The sequence below is a fragment of the Pteropus medius genome, unplaced genomic scaffold (assembly GCF_902729225.1).
Source record: "Pteropus medius unplaced genomic scaffold, Ma_sr-lr_union100, whole genome shotgun sequence".
Taxonomy (NCBI): domain Eukaryota; kingdom Metazoa; phylum Chordata; class Mammalia; order Chiroptera; family Pteropodidae; genus Pteropus; species Pteropus medius.
The window spans coordinates 37,100,783-37,121,415 of NW_024355205.1; the positions used below are offsets into that span (position 1 = coordinate 37,100,783).

At 53.6% G+C, this 20,633-nt stretch overlaps 1 protein-coding gene across 4 annotated transcripts in view; it reads left to right on the top strand.

Moving 5' to 3' along the window:
* BACE2 (beta-secretase 2) overlaps positions 1-20,633 on the top strand; it is an 80,664-nt gene that overhangs the window by 37,909 nt on the left and 22,122 nt on the right. For 3 of the 4 annotated variants that reach the window (XM_039857913.1, XM_039857912.1, XM_039857910.1), the window contains exons 3-8: positions 3,962-4,178; positions 7,341-7,469; positions 8,542-8,676; positions 10,575-10,676; positions 14,298-14,447; positions 19,918-20,086. In XM_039857913.1, the coding sequence (XP_039713847.1) occupies positions 3,962-4,178; positions 7,341-7,469; positions 8,542-8,676; positions 10,575-10,676; positions 14,298-14,447; positions 19,918-20,086 (902 nt within the window). The remainder of the gene's footprint in view (positions 1-3,961; positions 4,179-7,340; positions 7,470-8,541; positions 8,677-10,574; positions 10,677-14,297; positions 14,448-19,917; positions 20,087-20,633) is intronic. The other variant, XM_039857911.1, reaches the window with a different exon arrangement.

Consider the following 20,633-nt stretch of genomic DNA (forward strand, 5'->3'; position numbering starts at 1 on the left):
CTATATTCCTGAGTCTGTTTTTGATTAGTTTGTTCTTTTTGTTCCTTAGATTCCGTATATCAGCGAAATCACATGGTATTTACCTTTCTCGGTCTGACTTATTTCACTCAGCATATGTACAATGGGATATTACTCAACCATTATAAAAAAATGAAATCCTGCCATTTGCAACAACATGGATGGACCTATAGTCCCGTTTTAAGGGCTGAGTAGCTGCCTGTGGCTGCCGTGTGGGACAATGTCGCTGCAGGCCCTTCCTGTCTCACAGCGGGTCTACTGGGCTGCTGGCCTGGGACACACGACAGCTCTGCCTCTCTGAATCAGGCAAGGCCTCTCCCCTTCCCCGGCCCCCGTAACCAAGTCACCTCCCACACATCGGTCCTTTTTCATGGGGTGGTTAGACTTCAGAGTGACACGGTTCCGGATAGTGAGGAAGAGTAGCAACTCTCGGAGCGTTTTCTAGGAAAAAACAATCCTACGTTTTTGGGTTTTTTTTCGGTTTTTATATTTTGTTTTCACATTGCAAACCAGTTAGATTTGCTTCAGCCTCAAAGGGAGTTTATGTAAAATGAACACCGGCAGCGAGCTGCACTTTTTTCCTCTGTTTTTTAATTATTTTTTTTAATGCCCGTTTATTTTTTTTCATACTATGTATACATAATTTTTTTTAACATTTTATTTTTTTATTTTCTCCCTCCTCCTTCCCCCCTCCCTTCTGGTAACCACTTGTGCATTGTCCATGTGTCTCTGTCTGTTTGTCCTGCTCATTTGTTGCTTTTAGGTTTATATCCCATGTAAGTGATATCGTGGTTTCCAACCTTTTCTGTCTGGTTTATTTCGCTTATATGATTAGTTCGAGGTCCATCCATGTTGTTGCAAATGGCAATATTTCATCTCTTCTTATAGCTGAGTAATATTCCACTGTATATATATGTACCACAGCTTCTTTAGCCAATCATCTATCGTAGGACACTTTGGTTGCTTCCATATCCTGGCCACTGTGAATAATGCTGCTATGAACATCGGTGTACCAATATCTTTTCGAATATGAATCCTACATTTTCTAATAGGAGTTCATACATTGAATTCAGGCAGCAAATGAATAGAGCATTATAATAACAGTAGCTATTGGTGCTGCGTACCTGCTATGTTCCAGAGTTTTGTTCTAAATGCTTTATGATATTAATTCCTAATCCTCAAAATTAACCTAATGAGATATGGTACTATATCATCTCCATTTTTCTAGTCGAAGACACCGAGGCACAGAGAGGTTCATTAAGTTGGCCCAGGGTCACACACAGCTAATAAGCAGGTGAACTAGCATTGGAACCTGGGCAGTATAACTCCAGCTACATTTCATCTCTCTGCAGATAGCCCCAAAATATCCAGAATGTTCCCTCCTATCAGGGGCCAGCAACCTAGTCGGGCGACTGTAGAAGACACGACATAGAGATTCAGGCTCTTCTCGTTAGCCTGGGCAGATGCTAATATTTTCAGTAGCCTGGACCAAGTTAAAACAACTTCTCAAAAGAAAGTCATGGCCCTTTAGACCGTTTTGGGGGAAAAGAACTAATCTTCTAGATCAGGAGTTAGCAAACCAGGGCCCACCGGTTCCATCAGAGCTGCCGTCTGTTTCGGGAGTAAAGTTTCTGGGCACACAGCCAACGATGGCTGCGTGGCTAGCGTCTGTGACCGCCTCTTCATTATGCTTGCGGAGCTGAGTCCTTGTAATGGAAGTCATGTGACCAACAAAAGCTTAAACAGTTTTTTTCCAGGCCCTTTACAGAAAAAGTATGCCAACCCTGTGCTCGGTCCTATTCTGCAAGCATTTCAGAATAATTTATTAGCGTCTTCCGTGACCAATCAAATTTCTGAACTTGTTGAAAGACCCGCATTGTCCAAAGGGACTGAAGAACTCAGCATTTTCATTACTGTTCGGCCCCTGCACGGCCCCTGCCGTGTGCCAAGCACACCTGGACTTTGGCTGACGCTAAAGCTTGCGTGTCACCAGCCCTCAGGGGCCCACGATTCCGTGAGCGGGCTCTGCACTTGATGGGTGTGATTTCCAGTGGGTCCCGGGGCCCACCCACTCTCACGTCCGCCTGTCCCTGCCCATGTCAGGTGATGAGCACGCATTCTCATTATGCCACTCTCCCTTGCAGATCGTGGTGGGCGAGCTAAAGCAGTAAGCAAACATGAAAATTGAACATTCTTTACATTTTACATTCCATTATGAAGTTAGAATCAACTAAGTTTCTCTAAAATATATCCGCCAGACATTTTTTTAAATAATTTTTTCCCTGATTATAAAAGTTACATATGCAAAAAATGTGGACGGGCCTAACCGCAAACTGAGTGTCCCCCACGAAACCCCCTACGTGGAGGTAGCAGCTGTTATTATCGGGGGGTAATAAACTATCTCGAAGATGATTCTGGCACATGCATAAATTTTTCTCTTACCTTAATTTTTTTTTTTTTTTATGTCATTGAAAATGTCTTAGGAAATACTGTTTTTCAGTGCTGTGTAATAAATAGTCCACCATATGGTTACACCATAATTTACCAATTTCCTTTTTACGGGGCGTTTAGGTGGTTTCCAACGTTTTCTATTATCAGTCTGTCTTTGAACATGAACCTCTGTCTGCTTCAGGGGTGTCCCCTTAGGGTCAGATTCTCAGAAGTACAATTTACTAAATTCAGGACCGTCAACATCTGAAAAGCTCCTAGATGTACAAAAACAAGAAAAGTCACGTCGTCTCTGACCTGACTTCCTCCCTGACCCCAAAGAAGACTGCGCTAGTTGCTGTCATTCTAAAATAAGGACTTAACAAGAGCGTCGTTCAGAGGCTTAATATTAAAACCGAGTGAAATGGAAAATGCAGGCAAACGGGAACTCTCTAGAATTATCTGGTGATTTGACACTTCTAGGAATTTGATCGTTTTCCTCGTGGGGACATGGTTTCAATGCCCAGATATTTGCTAAAAGATGTCCCTTGGGCTTCTTTGTATATATGGCCCAGCAGAGTCTGCAAACTCGAATGGGCGTGAGAATTACCTTACAGGATTGGACAGCCCAGGGCCTCGACGCCTGCTGCCTCTCCCCAGGATGTCCTTCCCCGTGGCTCATGGTCTTCACGCAGGTGTCACACATGCAGACCTATCGGAGAGGCCTGGCTGACTCTCCTCCCCTCCCCTTGCCTTATTCCCCGAGAGTTCTGACCGCTGCCTGGGATTTTGTGTGTTCACTTGTCTATTGTCTGCCTCGTTTCATCTGTCTCGCTCACAGTCTTATTTTGTTAATGTTATGGTGTTTGTGTAACTCCTACCCTTAGCTCTCGATGCATGTGGGGTTGTAGATGGTGTCACAGTGATCCGTGTCACAGCATGTCTGAGGCTTCATCCCCCACGTTTTGCTCTGAGCATCACCAGCTTTGGGGCAGGGGCGGGGAGCCTCGAGTGACGTTGGGCCAGTGCGGGCCCTGAGGAGGAAGCTCGTCACAATGGTGAGTGTGGCTTGGTCTTTATTAGTCACGTTGATAGTGTGACTCAGGCCGCAACCGGCCCAAGCTGATGGCACCTCCTTCTAGGCTGCCAGCCCCTCTCTGTGTCACAAATCAGCGGTGCAGGGTCCCCGCAAAGCTTGTGCCCTAAGGGCTCACGCAGTTCAGTTAAACACCTGAATTCTGGGGTTTCATTGGGGCGCAGAGATGTTAAACTCAGGGGCCTCACGGTAAGCCCAGGACTTCTTACACATGGCTTGGAAAACACGACCGTCACCCAGGTGGTTAGCAATTACGATTTGTGGCAATGTTGCTTTGTCGACATGAACTCTGGTCATTGTCAAGAGCTGCTTACGGTCCCTTCCGTGAGCAGGAAAGCTGCCTTTGCCGCCGTGAGGGCCGCCCTGTGAGACACGGACCATGGGCAGAGCATGGCACTCCCTGTCCTCTGTCTCCTCCAGGTCCAGCACGTACCGGCCGAAGGGCTTCGACGTCACCGTCAAGTACACGCAGGGGAGCTGGGCCGGCCTGGTGGGGGAGGACGTCGTCACCATCCCAAAAGGCTTCAATGGTTCTTTCGTGGTCAACATCGCCACGATCTTCGAGTCGGAGAATTTCTTCCTGCCTGGGATTAAATGGAACGGGATTCTAGGACTTGCTTATGCCGCCCTGGCTAAGGTAGGAATAATCCAGAATGTGAATACACCAAGAAATGGGAGGGGGTTCTGAAGACCTGTCACCGGACAGTCCAGCGCGTGGGTGCAGTGGGGCCAGTGAGAATCACGTGGTTGGGACAGACCAGTGGCCACAAATATATTTCTTAGTATTTTTTAAATTAAGGGTAAATGGCACAATTCTTTAAACCTTTGTGCGAACATCACTTTTTTGTTTGTCTTCTGTTTTCATCTATTTTCCTTGTGTAGTCTTAAAATGTTAATAGAATCCGACCACTTTGATTGCAGTGTTTGTCTAGGAGTTCTTATTAGGGTAGGGTTAAAAGAAAAGATGTTTATTAAATCCCTACGTTGGTGTGAAGATGGAGCCTACGGGAGATGCTGGAACCTCAGCAGGGGCTGAGACAGCCCTGTGCTGCCTACCGTGGCTCCAGGTCACCCTAAGGGGACTCCTGCAGCTGGAGCATGGGCGACTTGAAAGCCCGCCCTGGGGACAGCCGGTCACTGGAAGTAAGACGCGCCAAGGAGAAAGTTTGAAACCTCCCTCGCTCCCACCAGCATCAGAACCGTCACAAAATGGGGAAAGACAGAGTTGAATGTTCTCCAAACATTTGTCCTCGGGCCGACCCACAGGAAGTCCTGCCGGTGTGTGGGAGTAGGGGCAGGCTCCCCGAAGCCTGGGGAGTTTCCACCGGGAGACGCTGCCAGAGGCAGGTGGGCTGGACACTGGCTGTGCCCGAGGCAGGTTTTGTGCACAGGTGAGCAAAGCAGGAGGTGGTCACCTCTCCTGCCTGGAATCAGGTACCATGCCTTGTCTTCTCGGTCAGGGTCAGGCTTCAAGCCGGAGCTGGTGGAAAACAACAAGGAAGCCCCGTTTCGAGAGTGGCAGGCGTGGTGACAAGAGCCCCCCTTAGTCCTCGAGGATCCCAAAGAGAACACCTGTTTTCTCTTCCCTTAAACACATTTGCTCCAGCTCAGGTGTACTAGCAAACGGTGTGCATGCGTGGGGAGGGAGGGGATGAGATTAGGGGTTGGGGGTGGGGGGCAGTGGGCAGGCAGGTCCCCAACCCTGTGGCTTCTCCAGGAGAAAGAATGGCCACGAGACACGAGGCTGAGAACATGACAAGATGTTGGTTCTCTCCATTCTCGGGCAGACTTCGTAAGGCCATGCTGTGCTCATTTGAGAGACATGAGGGCCAGCAGCTTTTCCCTCGCCCCGTGCCTGGCGGCCGCGTGCACATCCCACCCCATCTGCAGACTGGAAATAATTCACATCCCTAAATGCCGACAATGCGACCTTGGGCAAAACATTTCATCTTCATGTGACTTTGAAAATGAAAGATGTGTGACTGTTTTTATGCTGATTATTGGGAAGATGGTAGAGGAAAGCTAAATGATCTGGAATTAATAAGATAGAAGACTTCCTTTGAAAATAAACTACTTCGGGCCTCTTTGGGGGGCCCGACTCCTCATAGAACCTTTAATCTTTTCATCTGTGAAATTCCAAGATCGGCTGCCCGTCCCCGGGGACAAGGAAGCGGTAACAGGCTGCGTCGGAAGCACAGCCGGGAACAGGAGTCCAGGGTCACCTGGGTCGCTGGCCCAACAGGTTTGAAGTACACTGACTGAGCACTCAGGGTGGTCAGGGTGTGTGGCGGTCCCGCGCCATCCTAGATCCCGCCACGTGTGTCAGAACCACCTACGGGGTCTCCCACTGCGGGGGCCTGGGTCCAGCTGCACGTCTTCTGAATCGAGTGCTCTTGGTCCCAGGCAACTGTGCATTTTTAATCCTCTAGAGCAGGGGTCCCCATCCCCCGGGCCATGAACCAGTGCTGGTCCGCGGCCTGTTAGGAGCCGGGCTTCACAGCAGGAGGTGAGCGGCAGGCGAGCGAGAGAAGCTTCATCTGTATCTGCAGCCGCTGCCCAGCGCCGGCATCACCGCCTCAGCTCCGCCTCAGGTCATTAGGCATTAGATTCTCACAGGAGCGCCGGACCTTGGTGCCACAAAGGCTGGGGACCGCTGCTCCAGAAGGATCCTGGAGCACAGTCCCACCGCGGAATGGCTCGACAGAGTAATGACAGACCCCTTACTGTGTGCCGGGCACTGCTCCTAGCCCCTCACGTGACACCGACCCCTTTAAGGCCCAGACCGGCTCTAGGGGCCTGTCACCATCCCCGGCTGACAGATACGGAAACTAAGGAGCGAGTCCCATGGCCGGGTTTCGATTCTGGGCAGTGCGTACCGTGCCGCCCCCTCAGGAAGACGGACGAAAGAACGGCGGACTGCGTCTCCGCCAGCCCCAGCCGCTTCCAGAGACGCCCGCGTCTCGCTGACCCGAGCCCCAGGGGCTTTGACAAAGGCGACGCGGAGAGACTTCCAGGATGCCACGGACGCTGGGAAGGGAGCAGGAGCCGGCGAACTGCTCGGGAAGAGGCGCGTCTGCTGACAGCGGGCTCCCCTCGCCGCCTCCAGAATTCTGGTCTGGCTTCTCACGGGGACGGACGTTGGCGCCTTCGGCGGGCCACGGGCGGCATGTGCCTGTGGCATCTCTGCTACTGCAGCTAGGTTTTCATTAAGAACGTGCACCCCATGGCGACGAACTGATACCTCCCAGTTGTCACAGCCACAATCTAAACACAAGTCTCTCGCCTTCCTTGGCGAGCTCCAGCGTCCTTGGTCCACCCCCGACTCAGAGCTATTCGCTGACCGTCCACGCCCCTTTGGGATGGACTGTCCCCACGGGGCGGTCACCTCTCATTTCTGCAATGGACAACTCGCTGTGGCTGGAGGAGGCGAATGTGCTTTTCCTGGAGACGCTGTTCTCTCCTTACTCCGAAACGTCTAAGATTAGAAGCCCCCAGCCGTCCTGGTGGCCGCGTCCCCGTCTGCCGCCCGCCTCACGAGGCGGCCGTGGCGATGAAAGCGACAGCACCCTAACAGCTTCCGAAATACTATCTTATTTTCACGACATGGCCGTCGCAAAAGGAAGACGTACCAAGGGTAGCGGGTCCTGTCGGAGGTCTCTGGATCCGTGTGCGTAGTCATAAGTTCGTTTATTCTTCGGCGATGAAAAGACTCAGTGTAAAGGGAAACAGTGTTGTCTGTTGTGCCTGGTGTCTGCACCGGGGCCTGCTCACTTAGCTGTCCCTTTTCATCCTCCCGCAGCCATCGAGTTCTCTGGAGACGTTCTTCGATTCCCTCGTGGCACAAGCGAAAATCCCCAACGTCTTCTCCATGCAGACGTGTGGGGCGGGCTTGCCAGTGGCTGGATCTGGCACCAATGGAGGCAGTCTGGTGGGTATCCCTTAGTCTCAAAGAGCCGAAAAGTCTGTTTTATTAAGACCCCGATACAAATATGAGACACGTAGCACACTGTAAAGTTTTGATCATCCTTATTATAGAACCTATTGAAATGGGTAAAATTAGGTGTTATTCTCAGCTTTCCTAATCATCCTGCCATCCAAGAGATGAAGCTTGTTGCTTCCCAGATTCCATTAAAGCTTCTTACAATTCTCCTCTGAAAGGTAACGAACTATTTTTGATAGACGAGGGAGGGGCTCGTGGGGAGGGCGTATGTAGCAGGTGGGCCTCACTCTGGGAGGGGGAAGCAAGGGGGTTGCCTGTGGTTTCCTACATTTGATGCGGAGACACGGGACACCTGTACATCCCCACTCTCTATATCAACACACATACACACACACACATGCACACGTGCGCGCGCACACACACAGCACGATTGTTTTTAATGGAACAGAATCGAGCGCATGCGCGCTGCGGATGAGCTGTAGCCCGAGCATCCTCCTGATGGGCCAGCGATGAGAAGCAGGTTCAGCTCCTTGCATTTGCTGACAGTGCACCTGCGCTCGGCACCTTTCTCTACCCTCTTCTCTGGGGACGGGCAGGCTGAGGGTCTGTGGGGTGATGTTATATAGTCTTCCAAAATGAAGTTTCGCATAGGGAACCTCTTTTGTCCTGCTTTCCACGCAGGCGTGTGGGGCGGGAGGTCACCTTCTGACTTCCGAGGGGCCGAACGCCTATCAATCGACGCGGTTCACTGTTTTACCGCGTTTCTTCGGGAGCAAAATCCCAATATTGTAATGCTGGAATCGCATGCACCTCCTTTACGTGAGGGGAGCCGCCAAAGCATCTCGATTAGACCGGGGCATTGTTCGACCACCTCTGCATACGTGGCCCCGAAACGTCCCCATGTCATTTCCAAGCACACATACTCGTGTCGTCACGTCTCAGCCGAGCGACAGCGCCGACTGCGGGGCCGTTCCGCCTCGTGAGCGCGCCGCTCAGTGTGACGCGTCGTTTTCCTGCACCTTGTTTTCTGTCTCATACCTGTGAATGTTTTTCTTCCCAGGTCCTGGGTGGCATTGAACCGAGTTTGTACACAGGAGACATCTGGTATACCCCGATTAAGGAGGAGTGGTATTATCAGATAGAAATCCTCAAGCTGGAGATCGGAGGCCAGAGTCTTAACCTGGACTGCAGAGAGGTACCCACGCCATGAGCCCTTCGCGCCCGCGTGTGCCCGGGCCTCCCAGCCCTCACAGCTGGCACCTGAGCGTGACACCGGGAGGCCCGCTGCGGGACAAAGCGGAGATTCATGACATTCGACACTACAGGCCTTTTTGTGTGACAAGTTTAAATCAATGACCCCCCTCCCCCCAAAAAAAATGATGCTCCCTTTCACCACTTGCCTTAACGGGGAGAAATTAGCATAAAATGGCGAGCGAGGAGAACCCCAATTTGCCTTTGACCGGTGGTCCTTGAACTCTTGAGTAGAATGCGACACGGAGGTTTCTATCAGCATGAGGGGAGGAAGGGGGACTAAACAATGAACAAAATGAAACCCAAAACAGATCATCAGCTGTATCCCGCATTCCCAGCAGATCCCCTCCTCCCTGGAAGGCGAGCGGGCCCCGAGGATGTGTGCGGCGGGCGGATGTGCACGGCCGTGAGCTCAGGTCTCGCCAACCTCGCTCACCCCCGCCCCGCCCCCACCACTGCCTTTTGGCTATATCGTGGCACACGATGGCATTAGGATTACGAGGACCTGAGGGAGCCTCCGTCTGCCGAAGCATCTTCCAAACGGTTTCTGAAAACCAGCGGCATTTTTATCACATTCCTGCCGTGTACCTCCGACTCGTCCCTCACTCGCTTTCATGTCCGCCCTGCCGTCCGCCGCAGCTCATACGCGGGGTGCCGCTCACAGACGATGGTCCATTGCACTGTATTTGTAGTGTTTCAGGCAGCTGAGCCCGCTGATCTGTTCATTGTCGAAAGGTGCTTATTGGCCATTAGCAGATCAGTGGTAGTTGGATGAGGTGCCTGAAGTGAAACACAAACTGCGTGTGAGTGTTTATGAGTGTGTGAAGTGTGTCGTGTGTGTGGAAGGTGTGTGTGAGTGTGTGAGTGTGTGATTAGAGGACAAGCATATATCTGGAGGTTTGAGACTTAGGTTTTTGGTTCTTTCCTGCTCACCCGATAAGAACAAACAGCAAAACCCAGATCTCGCAAAGTTCCGTTTCTTGAAGGCCTTTCATATGTTTACGTTTCTTACACACACAAAAAGTGATCATTTTAAGGACAAAGTAGATCAGATTCAGCTTAAATTTGTTTCTGAACTGAGCATAATTTTACATTTGAAGAGAATACGAACATATTGATACTTTTCAACTCCACATCATTCTTCATTTCTGCCACCCGCCACCAGAACAAACCCTTCCTTCCTTCTGAACTGACTGGCGGGGCATTTGGTCCTATGACTCGTGAAAGTGGGAAGAGTAAATTGCCCGCCACTCACTCCGTTCCCAGGAAGCCTCGTCCACACAGCGATGTCTCAGGTGGCTGGAGGGGCCCAGGTCCTCTATCCTCCGTACCAGCCACGGGGGGAATGGCGGAGGAGGGGACAGTGCTGACAAAGCCTGTGTGTGTGCGCGTGTGTGTGCGTGTGTGTGCGTGTCTTACTGAATGTGTCTAGCTCTCTCTTCATGGGCAGCATAACAGGTGACTTTGTACGCTTTGTGTAAATGGCATTTAATCTGTCATTTCCACCTCTGAGGACAAATGGGTCTTAACTCCTTGCCCGTCGGGGCTCTTTGACAAGCGAGTTGGGGCCTCTCTGACTGAGGGACAGACAAGCCCGGCACTGGGAGGGCTGCTGACTTCGGTCACGTCACTTTCCTTTCTTGGCCTCCGTTTCTCTCCTGTGAAGTGAGACTCTTGGGCTCAGAGACCTTCGATCCCGAACTCTGGGAATACGGAATTAACTGTAGGCACGAAGCAGGTACCGCGGCTGCCCCAGTTGGTACGTGACAGAGCCGTGCGTTGCCGCGGAGTGCCCTGTCACGTGCCTGTCACTCACGTGCCTTCTCCCCTCCCCTCTCCTAGTACAACGCGGACAAGGCCATCGTGGACAGCGGCACCACGCTGCTGCGTCTGCCCCAGAAGGTGTTCAATGCGGTGGTCGAAGCCGTGGTCCGCACGTCTCTGGTGAGTTCTCAGGACCTGACAAGCTTAAGGCCATAACCACAGGCTGGGTGCCTCCATCTGAGGATGTCGAAGGGCGTTTGGTCTTGTTTTTAACTATTATTTATTAAGTTCACGGTCTTGCTCTTGAACGTGAAATAATTCTTTCGTTTTAACCTGAAAGGTCTTGGATCTGAGCATGTGATGCTTTTTAGTGTTTCGAATAATAATAGCATAGTTGGTGTAGTACTTTTTTAATGTAAGGGAAAAAAACACTTGGTAATATTACTACAGTAAAGTAAATAGTAAACCAGGAATACGTTTGTAGCCCTTAAAAATACACCAGAAATCAGTCGTACGTCCTCCTGGCCTTCATTCCAGCTGTGCTGGGATTTTAATTCCTCCGTAAAAGAGACAAGGGCCGATCGGCCAATATAATAATAATCGTGTGGCCGTACTGTGAAATCCAACGAGAATCACCATCAAGGACAACATGACTTTCGGGGACCTGGCTGATGGTATTCTCAGTGTGACCCCACCTTTCCAGTTTGGGGCACCAGAGGGACCAGACAGCGTCGATTGGTAGGAACGTGGCTTCAAGGTCAGGAGGGACTTTTCCTGGACAGTCTTGACCCTGGTGGGAACGTGGCCGAGACGGCCGAACGCGAAGGGCAATCTCTGGGAAAACGTGCAGCCGCTGCTTCGTCATGGGTGGTTCCAGAAGCCTGGGCTCTCCGTGGTCCCCGCCCAAAACCTCAAATGATTCAAGTGCCGTGGGAAGAGCCGCGGGGAGATGAAAAGGGCGCAGGTGAGAAGGAACGCGGGGGCCGGTTCGGAGCGAGACGGTCTTCGAGGCGGTGGCCCGGAGCCGTCCGCGATCTGCCGAATCAGAAAGAAAAAGAGAAATGGCTGGTGAAGGTTTTGGTGCCTTCAATTTAGGATGTCAGCCGCAAATCAGCCCCTGCTCGAAATAAGGATGGAGCAACCTGCTGATTTTCTTCAGGAGTCAAAACGTCCTCAGCGAGTCCCCACGAGCGTCTGCACGTGGGACGTGCTGAGCTGTGACTGCTTCCCGCTGTCCCCAGGCAGTGCCTGCAGCATCCGAGTGTGCCAGGGCCGTGCAGTCCGTGAAGTCAGCCCCGCTCCGAGCCTTGAGGACGCGGGGCTGGGGCTGACGGGCGTTGGCACCGCCGGAGTCATCGCGTCACGTGGCCAGCGGCGACCGACTTTGTAAGGAAACCACGAGGCGGAAGGGCCGAAGTTATGAAATGTGTTTGTCCTGGGTGAGAGATGCTCCTGTGACTCCAGAGCCCGTGTCGGCAGGGAGAGACCTGGGAAGGTTGTTTGTCTTGGGCAGGGACCGTCCACGAGGCTGGAGGCGTCACCGTCTGTCCCATTGCGTGTGGACCAAAGAAGCGTTTGTCCTCTGTGTCTGCTCGCTCTCTTGGTGCTCGGGTTTTCGGTCTGGTTAAGGAAGGGGCTGGCTTCGGAGTGAACGCAGCGCAAACCCACGCTCTGGCCCCTGGCGCGGACTGTTGACACAGAGTTTAGGACAGGGATGGTTTGCAGGTCTGTATTTTGAAAGGAGCCCGCTGGGGGTCTGTGTGTGGTGAAGACCCAGACTAGCCCCCCGACTTCTCCAACTCGAAAATGCAGAAACGGGATGGCCCCCACTCGAAGGCGACGTCTGACGTGAAGGCTCTGTCCCCCGAGGCACATGGCCTGGCCCCCGGAGGCCTGGGTAGAGGGTCCCCCATCCAGGTCTGAGCTGTGCCCTCAGGCGAGCTACTCGGCCCCTCTGAGCCTCATCCTTGTCTGTGGTTAGACCAGCTCTTAGTGCTGACGCTGGAGCTTGAGTCCTGGATGCCCGGCCAGCCGCCTCGGCTCTCCCGCGGATCCAGCAAAATGCCCGCCCACCTCCATCGACGCGTCTGGCAAGAGGGCCTTTTCCAGGATGCGTGTGTCAAATCCACCTAACTCTTATACAAAGCAGGAGGAAATAACGCCAGCATTAGAAACGTCATAGGTCGATCGCTAACAGTTTGGGCGGGGAGCCTGCAACAGGTGAAGAGGGCATGGGGCGTTTTCTCCCGGCTGTCACCCCGGCGGGGGCGGGACCGACACCCACACGCGTGTCATCGTGTGCAGCATGGGCGCCCAGGCCACAGTCGGCCCGTGACAGCACGGCGTTCTCGGCCCTTGCCCTGGTCATCCTCTGCTGCGTCCCTGCTTACCTGTCTCTGCTTCCGTCACACCCCGCGCCTGGACCCTCTTCCCGTCCCTGGACCGCTCTTCGTGGAGGGGTCTCTTTTGCTGGCCCACTTCTCGGGGTGGGTCCTGGGCCCCTCTGCTGCCCGTACTGTCCCCTAAGCAGCGCCATTCACAGCCACATCGTCACGTCCCACTCACCTGTCAGCGATTCTGGAATGCGGCTGTCTACCCCCAGCCCAGCCCCTAGGGTTCGGCCTGGGAGAACACGTGACCCCCAAAACCCCACTCGGACGCCCTAATGACACCTGACGTGCCGCAGAGCTCAGATCTCTGGTAAATGCACAGTGGTTCCCTCCCAGCCTGTCTCACGCCCCTTCCCGTCCTCCGGGCCAGCCTCCAGGGCCGTCATCCCTGTCACACAGGGGGGCGGGTCCCACGCTCTGCCCTCCGGCCCCCACCACACCTCACCGATGCCTGCCCGCCCCTTCCTCTTCAAGGACACTCCCTTGACAGACAGTGCCCCTCCTCCTGCCGTAATGCAATGACCGGACACACGTGAGCCAGCCTGTCCCCATCACGTGCTCCAGCTCGCCCCGAGCAGGGCACCACGCTGGAGGTGTCAGAAGAGGCACCTCCGACACGTACAGACGCAGCGACTAGTGGACGCGAGTGGGCGCCGTCGCCCTTCCGGGCCTGAGGCGAGGCACAGGTGGCCGTTCCGTTCCCCACAGATCTTTCCTGAGTGTCTCTGATGGTCTCGGTGTTAGGACTAGAGGTGGGTGCCGACAACAGGCCGCTGTCCTTGGAGGACTCAGACCTTAGTGCAGGAAACAGAGTGAACCTATCACTCTGATAAATGTGGAACTGGGGGATACCTGGCCGGGTACCATCCCTATGTGAAGGAGTCAGGGAGGGCTTCCTGGATGAGGCAGCCTCCGAGCTGTGACCTGGGGGAGGAGACAGGTGTTCCAGAGGAGAGAGAGCCCGCGGGGCTCTGCTCCAGGAGCCTCGCTGGGCGCAGGGGGCTCGGAGGAGAGGTGATGCCCGACAAGGGCCTGGAGGGCCACGTTTAGGATCTGGCGTCTCTTCTAAAAGGTCATTGCAACTACCGCGTGACCTTGGGCCCGTTACTTCGCCTCTCTGTGCCTTGGTTTCTGTAAAGTAGATGGGACAACGTTACCGCGCCGGTGGCGGCGTTCAAGGATTAGGGTGATGATGGCTGCAAAGCGCTTGAGATGGTGCCGGATGCAGCGAGCGCCCCTGCGGATCTTAATAGCTGTTATGCTGTCACCGCTGTCACTCTTCCAGGGGACCGATGTCTCCACCGCTCGGTCCCCGTTAAACGTTGTTTATCCCCGTGACGAAGAGAGCCGAGAGCTGTTCCCCACAGGTGCGCCAGACGAGTCATTTCTCCCGTGATCTCGTTTTGTCCAGATTCCAGAATTCTCTGACGGCTTCTGGACTGGGTCCCAGCTGGCGTGCTGGACGAATTCCGAAGCGCCTTGGTCTTACTTCCCTAAAATCTCCATCTACCTGAGAGACGAGAACTCCAGCAGGTCCTTCCGCATAACTCTCCTGCCTCAGGTATGAGCTTGGATGTGGGCTTCTGTCTGTGCCGTGTAGCCTGCAAGAGTAAAGCGGCTCATGCCTAATGCGTGCAGCTGGATGTCACGCCTGTATCGGATCGCGATGGTTGGCCATGCAATCGTGCTGCGTAACAAACAGCCAAGAAAGCCAGCGGCCTTAACCGTGAGCATTTATTCCTGCTCATGGGTCTGGGCAGGCCCGCCGATCGTGCCAGGCTGGCTCACGTGTGTCCGGGCCTAGGATGGCCTCACTCACGCGTCTGGTGGCCGGGTCAATGGAGTGATAGGACCGTGGTCGCTTGCCACCCAGCACTGCCTCACACAGCGGTGCAGGGTTCCGAGAGAGAGAACAAATGCCCAGGGCTTCTGAGGTCTGTCTGGACCCAGAACTGGCCAGTACCTGTAGCACAGTGCTGTACAAACAAGACCACAGCCAGATTCTTGGGGGGACGGGGGGGGGAGTAGACGCCGTCTCCCAACGGCGGGAGCTGCAAAGTCACAGCAGAAGGGTGTGGCTACAAGGAAAGGCCGAGAATCAAGGACATTTTTGCAGCATCTGCCACGGCAATGATACGCTTTTTTACTTATTTATGACTAAATCATTCGATTCTCAGAGATGAAGACGTTTTTTCCACATTCAATAAATCGTGGATTCCTTCTTCATCCTAAGCATCTAATTCAATAGACCAAGCTCGTCTTCCTTAGCCTGTCCTTCCCGTGGCCCTCACTCACACCACTCACGTCCCCTCCGCCACTCCGGGAACCTCCAGAGTGCCCCCCAGGCACCCCCGGTCCCCACTCTGTGTTCCTCTCCAGACTTTTGCCAGATTAATCTTCCTAAACCACAGCCTTCAAACCCACCATTTAAAGAATGACAGCGCCTTTCCCCGGCGTGGCTTTTGATGACCTCCTCGCTGGACCCTTCCTTGCTCTCCAGCCCATTTCCCGCTACACCCTTGACCCTCCTGTCATCGGTCACCATCCTCCTGTACTTTGTCCTAACCTTCGCTTCCGCCCCTCCCCCGCCTGAAATGCCCTCTCGTCCCGACTCCATCCGTGTATCCAAATTCTTCTCATCCTTGAAGACCCAACCCAAGCAACCGTCTTTCGTCGAAGCTCCGCCGAGCAGTATAACCCGTTTGTGAGCTCGGCCTTCAGGCTCATAACACGTGTTTTCTACACCCCTGGCACGGGATCGTGCCTTTAGGGTATGTGCGATGCTATCACCTTCTCCCTTTGACTTCTGTTTTCAGAAAGAACGCACACACTTCTATGTCTTTCTCAGCTAAATGAGTAATTCCTCGAGGAGGAGAACCGTGAGTTTTGAAGCCCACCCTTCCTTCGGGTAGTGCCCGATAGAGATTCGTCAGATGCTAAGTCTGTGTGTCTTTGTCGTCATCTGATGAATCTGGGATAAAAGAGTGGGATTAAGGGGCAGGAAAGGAAGGATGACTTCAGAAGAAGCAAGTAGATGATAATCCTGCGTTTTCCTCCATTTTTAACTTTATGTGGGGGGCAGGGCACTCCAGAAACGGGCAGCTGTTGGGGAAGATACCGAAAGCATTGAGGAACACAGCCCAGCAGAGGACACACGCTCCGGGAGCGAGAGCCTCGAGTTACGGTCTGAGCACCGCCCTCGACACATTATAACTTTAAGCAGCTCACTTAGCTCTTCCTGTCTGTCCCTTTATAAGGGAGAAATAATGCCACTTGCCAAAGACACGTTCAGAAAACTGCGGTCTCCTTGGATGAACAGCGCCGCAAAGAATGATGTTGGAATGATACGTTTCAGCATCTTTAACATAACGTGCTCTTTACGGTCGCATTGTGGTCCGTCGAACGGCGATATGTGGGTGTCAGTTCATCGGCGCAGTGTGTCACTGACGTTGAAACCTCGCTCGAGGACGAAGGTGAACACGTGCTGGCAAATAAATGCCGTGCGGGTGGTTGGCAGAGTCCGGAGCGCCGACGAAGCGGGAGAAAACACAAAAAACAAACAAACAAACAAACAAACAAAAAACAGCGTTCAGGGGAAAATCCATTATGTCCAGGGCGGCCGACAGCCATCCAAACTGAAGGTTCGCTGGGGCTTGTCAGCAGCTTTTAGGGCCAGTTCTGGCTTGGGGACGGTGGGGGTGGTGCACCGAGCGAGGTTTGGGAAGATCGCATTTCACTGATACATCTCCGCCCGAGAATTTAGTCTCATTCTCACTTATGAGACTGTAGGTCTTCGTTCGTCGACCGACGTGCTCACATTTTCGATGTTTAAAAATCTTCTTGCCCCACGGTTTTCCCGGTTTCCTATGCTGATGACACACATGTCGGGGACAGTGCTGGGCCACCTCCTAACACCTCGGCTCTGCCCAACCGGCCCCCTTCCTAACATTCAGGGGTGTCCCCAGAGTTTGGGAATGGAGTCCCTACAGAGGACCTGCCAGGCAGCAGCAGTAATAGGTGGGCAAGTGACCGCTATCCAGAAACGGTGGCGTCAAAGGCGATTATCGTAAATTTCGTCTGTCACCGACACTATTTTCCAAAACACATGGGCCAGATCCTGTCTGGCCTGTGAAAGAATCAGTCCCCAGCCCACAGGCGAATTCTGGTTTTTCGTTTTTTGTTTTTCACATAACCCTATCAATGGAAGTAGTTTCAGCCTAAGAACCACCGATTCGTCTATTCATGCTGTTTTAGTTTAAGGCAGACAGTTTATTCAGAGATTCTGTAGCTTTCCCAGCATGTTACAAGTTTACGGTTTGGAGTTTTTGCTGCAAGTCAGCTGGGACACACGTGGAAAGGACAGCAAAAGACGCAGAGTCCGTTCGCATCACGTCTGCGTCCGCGTCATCGGCTGCATCATACATGACAATTGCTTGGGTTTATCATGGACTTAGTTCGCTCAAAGGTGGGCCTGTGTGTGTGCGTGCACATGTGCATGTGTGTGCACGTGTGTGCATACATGTGTGTACATGTGTGCATTATGGGTGTTGTGTGCACTGTGTGTGCTCATGTGTTTGTGTGTGTGTATTCATATGCATGTGTGTGCATGGGTGCACGTGTGTGCATGTATGTGTGTGCATGTTTTGCGTGTATAAGCTTGCGCGTGTGTGTTGTGTGTGTGCACTGTGTGTTGTGTGCTGCGATAATGGCGTGTGTTTACTGTGCATTATGGGTTGTGTATGCATGTGTTTATTATTGCATGGTAATGCGCGCATGTGTGTGCTCATGTGTTTGTGTGCATTTGTATGCATGTGTGTATGTGTGTGTGCACGTGGGTACCGCATGTGTGCGTGCGTGCTGGTGCACGTGTGTGTGCGTATGTGTGCATGCGTGTGTGCGTGTGTTTCAGCGGCAGCTAAGGGAGCCCCTTTTCCTAGTTTAAGCCAATCCCCGTGAGAAGTCGTCTGATTCGTTTAGCGCTGACAAGCTCAGCCGGCTCGTTGGCCGCACGCGTGTTCTCGGGCCTTCCTCCCGGCCTGCGGACCCCAGGTGCCCAGGCTGCGACGCAGTGAGGATAAGGACTCCCAGCCTCAAAGACGGGTTCACGGACAGACAGACCGTCGTGCAGGCATCCGACCACCGGCCAGGGCCCTGGACGCAGCAGCTACGTGATGTCCAGCAAGGGATGACCCCGGGAGAGGCCCTGCTGTGTCCCTACTTGTCTCCCCCCTGACACGCCCCCCGTCCGGTCTCCCTGCGCAGGGCGTGCGGGACGTCGCCTCCCTCGGGTCTCGGCCTGACCCACACGTCCTCCCACCTCGACCTCCGGTTTGCTCTGTTCGGATCCAGGTGCTGTTCTGGTGCTTCCCTGTCACGAGGACTCGCGCCTCGTCCTTCCTCGGTCACCTGCAGTCTGCCTCCCGCCCTTCCGCCGCCACCCGCCGCCACCCGCCCGAGGGCAGCCCCGCCCGAGGGCCTCCTTCCAGCCTCTGCTGCTCCCGCCACCTCCCCGCCTGTCCCTCACGCCAGCCGCAGGACCCCGCACTCTGCCTGTCCCTGAAGCTCGGCGCTTCCCCCCGAGCCTTCAGGGCTGTTCCCCTTAGGCGCAAAGCCCTCTTCTCACTCACTGGATACCGTATTGCGTCTTTGTAAATATTTGTCGTTATGTCCTGCGAAGCCACTCTATGCTCATCATCACCTCCATGTTAACACTTTGCCGTTAGAAAGCGGAGGGATCGTAGTTACGGGTAATGACGACAGTTTGCTCTCTGATGCTTTAACTGTGGACGCGGTTCCCCACAGGCTCCCGCCCCCCGCCAGGGACTCTCGAGGGCCACACGTCACGTGTGTTTAACCCGCACGGCTCCTACACATGTGGGAAATTCTTACCCGTCGCTGCTGTGGCTTCTCCCCGATTGGGATGGCTTCTCCCTCCCGTCCCGGGGAGCTCACGCTACCTGTGCCACGTCACCCACTTTGACGTTCTCTTTGACAGAAGGTGCCACCGTCACTGTGGGAAGGTGGCGCTCTGGGGCGGGGCGGGAGCCACTGCAGTAGCTCGCGAGAGAAGAGGGCGAGAGGGACCCGGACCAGGGTGGGGGCGACGGAGGTGGGAGAAGCGAGCAGATTCCGATTCGGTTTTAAGGCCGGCAGACGCTCGCCATGGTTTCGGTGGAGGGTAAGAGATCCTGGCCCCGTGCCCGGCGCCTCAGTGACTGGGTGTACCATGGATTTGCTGACCCGGAGAACATCGGGGGGACAGCAGATTCGGAGCCAGGTCCAAAATTCTGTTTTTAAATGTCGCGTTTGAGATGCCAGCTGAGCGATGGGGTGTGGCAGTGGCTGCAAAGATCTGGGCTGGAGATGAAGATGTGGGATGGAGTCTCAGCATAGAGCACAGGGGAGGAGGGGAGGACCCTGCGGCTGCACGGGTCACCTGGGAGGGAAGACGGAGGGAGGCCAGGGCTCTGGAGTTCTCAGATGCGGACAGGTGAGGAAGGCGAAGCACGTCCGGTACAGATGCCTGAGAGGGAGCAGCCAGGGACTTAGGGAGAAGAGAGGACCTGCGACCAGGAGCCAAGGGAAGAAAGTTATGCGGGAGGGAGACTGAGCATCGCCCATGGACGGGGCCTGGGGGGGCGCTTCCCACTCAGTGTTCATGCACCTGCCTGCCACATAGGTGGGACACTTCCATGGGACAGGACCAGGTGCTATTCCTCCTGTATCTCTAATGCTGAAGACAGTGTCTGGGCCACATCAAGTGCTCAATAAATGACTGCTGGGTGGATGGACACCTTCTGTACGGGAGCACCTGTGTGCAGTGACAGGTGGTGTACGTGTGTGTCTATCGTTTTCGGTGATGTTTGTCACCATGCTTACGATCTCGACTTCCAGATGGCAGGGTGGCACTTTCTTTCTCAAAGCTCCCCATAGCACCTCGGAGGATCCTGACCATGCTGTGACCTCAGCAGTTGTACGACATTGCCTGATTCATACTTTTTCTTGTTTGTTTGCTCTTTCCTCTTAAACAGCTTTACATTCAGCCCATGATGGGGGCTGGCCTGAATTACGAGTGCTACCGATTCGGCATTTCGCCTTCCACGAACGCGCTGGTGCTCGGTGCCACCGTGATGGAGGGCTTCTACGTGGTCTTTGACAGAGCCCGGAAGAGGGTGGGCTTTGCAGCCAGCCCCTGTGCAGGTGAGTGACCCCTGCCTTGGACAGGGAGACCTAGCTGGGGTGCTTTAAGTCAATTAACAATTCTTGATGAGTCAGATGCCATTGGATTGTTTCACGCATGCCCATCATCGGCGATCAAAGTCATCAATAAAATGTACTGTGGGAAGATCGAGAGAAAAAAGCGAGATGATCTCTGTAAAACTTTTAGTCCCGTGCTCGGCGTGTGGCAAATGCTCAACGAGTGTTAGGCGTTACGGACCTCGTTCCTATTACACGTGCGATGGTGCATCATTCCAGGAGTGAAAACACCCCCTGGAGCCTGGGGGTTGAATATAGTTTTTGACGATAAAACTGGAATAAATAAAGAAGAAAACGTATAGCTAAGCTGTATATGTTTTTTCCCCTCTGAGAAATCCCCATTATAAAACAAGAAGTAAATGCCTGTCATTGCTGGGTTTGGGGTTTTTTTTTTTAAACCCTAAAACAATGAGACCAAGGAACCCATTTTTCTCATAGAATTCCTTTGAGGAGATGGCATGAAGTGACACCGGCGCGTTAGTCTGTGACG